The sequence below is a fragment of the Physeter macrocephalus genome, chromosome 10 (genome assembly GCF_002837175.3).
Source record: "Physeter macrocephalus isolate SW-GA chromosome 10, ASM283717v5, whole genome shotgun sequence".
Classification (NCBI taxonomy): domain Eukaryota; kingdom Metazoa; phylum Chordata; class Mammalia; order Artiodactyla; family Physeteridae; genus Physeter; species Physeter macrocephalus.
This window is the reverse complement of record NC_041223.1, coordinates 16,169,079-16,175,078: the sequence shown is the minus strand read 5'-3', so window position 1 is coordinate 16,175,078 and position 6,000 is coordinate 16,169,079. Positions and strand designations below refer to the sequence as shown.

At 44.2% G+C, this 6,000-nt stretch overlaps 1 protein-coding gene across 2 annotated transcripts in view; it reads left to right on the top strand.

Annotated features, from left to right (window-relative positions):
• The first annotated feature begins 369 nt into the window (after nucleotides 1-369).
• The window catches only part of PCMT1 (protein-L-isoaspartate (D-aspartate) O-methyltransferase), a 47,351-nt gene continuing 41,720 nt past the window's right edge, over nucleotides 370-6,000 (top strand). The window contains exon 1 of one of the 2 annotated variants that reach the window (XM_007107908.4): nucleotides 370-781. In XM_007107908.4, the coding sequence (XP_007107970.1) occupies nucleotides 553-781 (229 nt within the window). In that variant the 5' untranslated portion in view covers nucleotides 370-552. The remainder of the gene's footprint in view (nucleotides 782-6,000) is intronic. The other variant, XM_055087439.1, reaches the window with a different exon arrangement.

Sequence of the window (6,000 nt, the reverse complement as noted above, 5' to 3'; positions counted from 1 at the left end):
CCAGAGGCTGGAGTACTCGGGTTAGAGAAGACCTTTGCCCTCCAGTTCTATTAAGATTATTGAGGCTCCACCATAGGGAGCTCGGTCTCCAACCGACCTAAATATTAGTCATTCATTAGGTTGGGTGAGGCAGGACGAAGGAAGCCCACCGTCTAACAATCTGGACAGCTAAAGGAGCAGACCCGCCGCTCTCAACAGCTGATCTAGCTGCGACTGCGAAGCCACCAGCAGCAGCGGAACGAGATCCGCCCTGCCATCCCGCCACCGCGCTCGGTGACCAGAGCCGCAGCGAGGCTCGCCACCGACCGCGCCAGGGCCCACCCCGCCTGGACAAACTCAACAAGGAGGCGCTGCGCAGCCCGAGGCCTCAGAAAGACCACTCAGAGGTGGCGGTGGCGGTGGCGCTGACTCAGCGAGACCAACCCGCCACTCCCGGGCGGCCGCAGCGGGCCCTCGCGCGGGCTGCAGGGCATGAGGCCACCCCCGCCTCCTGCCCCACCCGGCCGCACCCGAGTCCGCGCGGCGTCATAAGGCGCATGCGTGCCGCGGGGGATGCCGGGAGCGCGCAGTGGCGGCAGCGGCGGCGACGGCAGTAGCAGCGGCGGCTACAGAGGGGACGCGAGCGGGGCGGTGACCGTGTGGGAGGTGGTCTCACTCTTGGGGAAGCTGCTGGGCACTGTCGCCGCGCTGAAGGTGGTTCTGTACCTGCTCCGGGTGTGCTTAGCGATGGCCTGGAAATCCGGCGGCGCCAGCCACTCGGAGCTAATCCACAACCTCCGCAGTAAGTGCCACCCCCGCCCGGTGTGGGGCAACTGGGGAAGGCCAGGCCTGGATCGGATCTCCTGGGCCGTCCGGAACGTTCCGTCTACCCCCGTGCCTGCTGGAAGGCTTTGGCGCACGGTTGCACCAGCGGTCCCGAACGGCAGGCGCTGGCGATTGCCTCCCCCGGGACCTGTCACTCATCGGCGACGTGCACAGGAACCAGAGAGAAAGAGCCAGGGGCCGCTGCTAGTGGGGCAGGGGCAGGCGTCTCCCCGCGGGCCTGGGGAAGGGGGCGCGGCACAGGTGATGGGGCTGTCACTCGAGTCCGCCACCTCCCTGTCCGGGTCCGGCGGGCGAGGGGCGTGCCTTGGGGAGTGGGATGTTGGCCAGGGCTCGTAGAGACTGGGCTGGAACTGAGGGGACCCCGCCCTCGACCCCCGCGTCTTCTCACTTCCTCGTCTGTCGTATCAGTCGACCTAGCTGCAAGCTTTCTCCCCTGTTCTGCCTCCCCCGCCCTTCGTTTTTTCCTCTGGCGGGAGATGCCACTGTCTGATACTGGCGAGGGGAGGGAGAGGGAGATGAGAGTAATGTCATTGCGGATGCTGGGAGAAATTTCTGGGGCGGCTGTCCAGTGGAAAGCTTCGTGGGGGGCGGAGGAAGAGGTAACTAGGGGATGCTCTTCCTGAGGGACAGCGTATTTCAGGAGCCTTTAGAGGTCCTGGGATCCAGCAAACGATTGTGTATGTGGAATGTTCTAACTTTTTTCAGGTCTACCATATGCTTTAAAAGCCTTGTCTGGAAGTTTCTTTACACCATTATCTTTAGTTATTGTATTCTTTCCTCTGATGATAATTTTAGGGTGGGACGAGTGCTGTGTCACTTTCTTATTTTAATCGAAATGTAGTGTCACCGTCTGCTCGGGAGACCAGAAGGACCGCAGTCCATCATACTCTCACTCTGGTTGGAATTTATAGCACTCTTCTTTGCCACTGACTTTGCAAATAATCACAATCCTGCCACGTGGTATTTTTAATTGTTATGGATTATTTAGCTTTTCATGTGTTTGTCATGTTTCCTAATTCTATTTGTAACCTCCTTGAGGGCTGGGGCTTTTTTTTTTTTTTTTAGTATCTTTGAATCCTCTCAAACAATTTAATAATCATTCCTTTTTTTATAAATGCCAATTAAATATATATTATATGCTTGGATCTATACTAGGAATACCAAGATTAGTGAGAGAAATAAATAGTATTGGCTGGCACATGGTTAGTATTAATACTTAGTATTAGTCATTTGACTTTTTTTTTTAAACAGTATTTAAAACTTGTTTCCTTAGCGTTTAGTAATGAATGTTTAGATTTAAAAATCCTGTCAAGCATTGCCAGTATTCACTTTATGGAAGGATATTTGATTGGAAGTGGAAATTTATGTGCTGAGACAATATTAAGTGTGATTTAGGTTCCCACGGGTCGAGCAGAAGCTCAATATGTTGTAAATATTTTAATAAAATTTCTTCAAATGATCTAGTGCCTGCTAGTACAGGATACACGCCTGAAACATTCTGTACTTGAATTGTGATTAAGTAATTTTCCACCGGTAGGTTATCGCAGTAGACACTTGGCTGTGGCAGAAATTGTAATCAATCAGGCTCTTAAAGTCTCTCCTTTCTGGGCCAAATTTGTAGTCAGCCAAAACTAGATCTTTTCCCAGTGGTTTTATAGTTACTTTAATGTATTGCATTACTATTCTTAGCTGAAATTTCTAAGGATGTTTTCCTATCAGAAAATTTAATGAGAAATATTTAACATACATGGATGTTGATATTGTGGATGTTTCGTTTTATACTAGATCTATGATTGGTAAGAGGAAATAAGAGTGCTCAAATTGTTTAGCCTCTTTTGTAACACTTGTGCAACTTTAGTTTCAACTTCTTGCTGAATTGATTCTAGCCAATAGATTTCATTTATTAGTTTGTTACAACAGTATTATTTGCTCAAAGGAAAATTTCAGTTGGCACCAATTGAAAATTTCTCACTCTTTACAGGTTATTCCACCCTTGTGTATTCTTCCTAAGACTTCTAACTAAATCTTTAGAAAAAGATTAAAATGTGATTATGCTGATATTGAAGTGAAAAAGGGTCTGCAAATTGGAAGAGGAAGCAAATTACAGTTTTAATTTTTTTTAAACGAAATAAAGTTCACGATTGGTTTCATTTTAATATTATTATAATAATTTTATTGAAAATACCTACTGAGGTTTTTCTTTTATAAGATGTAATAGAAATATGATTGTTTATGATTTCATACTTGATATATCATTTACAGATTACTTTAGACTCTAATGGTACATCTCATAATATCTCATAGCTTATGTTGTGATGATAAATGCTCTTAAGTGACCGAGAACAGTGGTCTAAAACTTGAGCATGCTTCAGAATCTCCTGGATTATCTGGAGAGCTTGTTAAAACAAATTAAGACCGATTGCTGGGGCTCTTGATAATTTGTATTTCTAACAAGTTCCTAAGTAATATTCTCCTGCTGGTCTGGGGACCACACTTGAGAATCACTGACACAGAGAACTGAAAATTACACGATTAAACCCTGCCAGTGTTTCAGTTGAATCAGTTTTATGCTTTAAAATAAAATTTTAGGAAAAAAGTCTGTAGCAGTCCTGCCGAACAGAGCTGTTTGTAATGTCTGTATCTGTGCTGTTCAATGCCATAGCCACCAGCTACATTAGGCATTGAGCATTTGAAATGTGGTTAGCACAACTGAGGAACTGGATTTTTGTGTTATTTAAATTAACTTTAACTACTAGCCACATGTTGGACATTACAGGTCTTTAGAAATGAAAAGTATTCTTTTATAATTATAGGCTGATAAGGTACTCATGAAACAAATTAACTTAATTCAAAACAACTGTGAGCCTACTTAGTCCAGGGAATGGGACAATTCAAGTAATGTTTATATTAGAGTTTATTTTCTACTTTTGTTGGGATAATTTCACGCCCTGGTCAAAGGGAAAGGAAGGGGCAGGAGTGGATGAGCTGGAGAGAGGTGGTCTCCTAGAGCAGGGGTGTCCAAACCAGAGTGTTTGTGGAAGGTTAACTCTTAACAGACTTCAAATGCTGTCCTGGCCACGTAAAACAAAGCTAACAATTGTTCTTTTACCTATTTTATTTTTGTAAAAAAAGTTCAGTCCACTACCCTAATCCATCAGTTATTTCTACTTATATTTCCTTTGCATCCTTGATTGTGTCATTTTGCATGTATAATGTATATAGAATTTGTCAAATCAGTCAACTGATATTTGACTATCTTCTATATGCAAGACACTGGGGATACAGCAATGAGAAACAAACATCTATTCTCTCTTGTAGCTTACTTGTGGGAGCAGACAAATAAAATATATGTTCACATGATAAGTGGCAAAGTAAGGAAGGAGGATAGGGAGTATGGCGTAGTAGGTTTGCAGTTGGAGGCAAGAAGGCCTCACTAAGGTGTCATTTGAGTAGAGATTTGGTGAAGGGGAAGAAATTCAAGCCATGCAGGTAGAGCTGGGGAACAGGCATTCTAGACAGAGAAAATAGAACGTGCTAGATTTGGATTTGTGGTGTAGGAGAAAGACTGCAGTCGAGGATATGACACTAAGGTTTTAGACCTCGGCAAAATGGGAATGATTTGCCATTTTCTGAGTTGGAAATAAGTGAGCAGCAGGGATTTGGGGGGGGTGGGGGATGCAGGGAAGTGTGGGAGAGCAGGGGTTTATTTGGGGAGATGTTTGGTTTGAGTTCCTTATAAGACATTAAAGTGGAGACCTTCAGTAGGCACTTCAATTTGTAAGCATTATGATAATTTATAGTTTTTGTATCCTTATTTATCTCTGCAAATAAATTGAAATTATTCTCATTCTATTTAGAGTGTCAGTTCTTATCAACTAGTAGCATAAATAGTGGAAAAGAGAATATTCTATTAGTTTTATCATGTGCATTCACGGGCCAAAGATAGCCGGGTAATAAAATCCTAAGTGACTTCTTTTCAGAAATTTGGGCTTCATTTAGAATCCAGAAAATACTTCCTCATTTTAACTTAAGTCAGTCTTATGGGTGTAGACTAGTAAGTAAACTTACAGTGCATTGAATAAGATTTAATAGGTAAGATTTTTTTTTTTTTTTTTTTGGTATGCGGGCCTCCCTCTGCTGCGGCCTCTCCCGTTGCGGAGCACAGGCTCCGGACGCGCAGGCCCAGCGGCCATGGCTCACGGGCCCAGCCGCTCCGCGGCATGTGGGATCCTCCCAGACCGGGGCGCGAACCCGGTTCCCCTGCATCGGCAGGCGGACGCGCAACCACTGCGCCACCAGGGAAGCCCCTAATAGGTAAGATTTTGAGGGAGAATTTTAATATCAATGTGTCTACTTAAATTTAACTAAAATTAAAAATTCAGTTCCTCAGTCATACCAACCACATTTCAAGAGCTCAGTAGCCACACGAGGCTAGTGGCTGACCTGCTGGACAGTGCAGATGTAGAACATTTCCATTATCATGAGAAGTTCTATTGGGCAGCACTAAATCTACGTAATAGGTTGTATTCCATTCTATTCAATGTGATCTTAGTTCCATTGTGCTGTTCTACATATTTTTATTAGTGTTGCATTTAGTTCTGGCCAACGTGCTTTAAGCATAGCAGTGAAAAACCGAGGATTATCAGACAAGAGTGGCCAAGATGACAAGAGCGTCAGCATTTTATATGATGATTTGATGAGATGGAGGTTGTTTGATTTAGCAATGAGAAAGTTACAGAGAGCAGTAATGTTCAAATATTTGAAGGAAATCATGTAGTAGAGGGTAAAACCAGGACAAATGGGAGGCACATTTTGGCTCATTGTAAGGAAGTGTTCACAAAGCTATCCTAACAGTCAAAGATTTGGCTTTGAAAAGTAGTGTTTTCTGTCACTGGATATGTTGCAGCAAAGAAAGGTTGACCATTTCACTGTAAGGGATATTGTGGAAGAGATTTGTCATCTGCTTTCACTGTATACTAGACCTCTCAGGACCCTTCCAGATCCAAGATCCTGTCAATTTAGTCACATCACGGTTTGCATGAAATCACCTGTGGGGTGTGTATGTTGGGGGATGGGTGGGTGTGTGTGTTTTAGGAGAGAGCCACAGAAGTTAACTTTTGATTACCTATATTTTAGAGTTTTGCATAACATTTTAGTTTGTCAGAGATGTGAGGA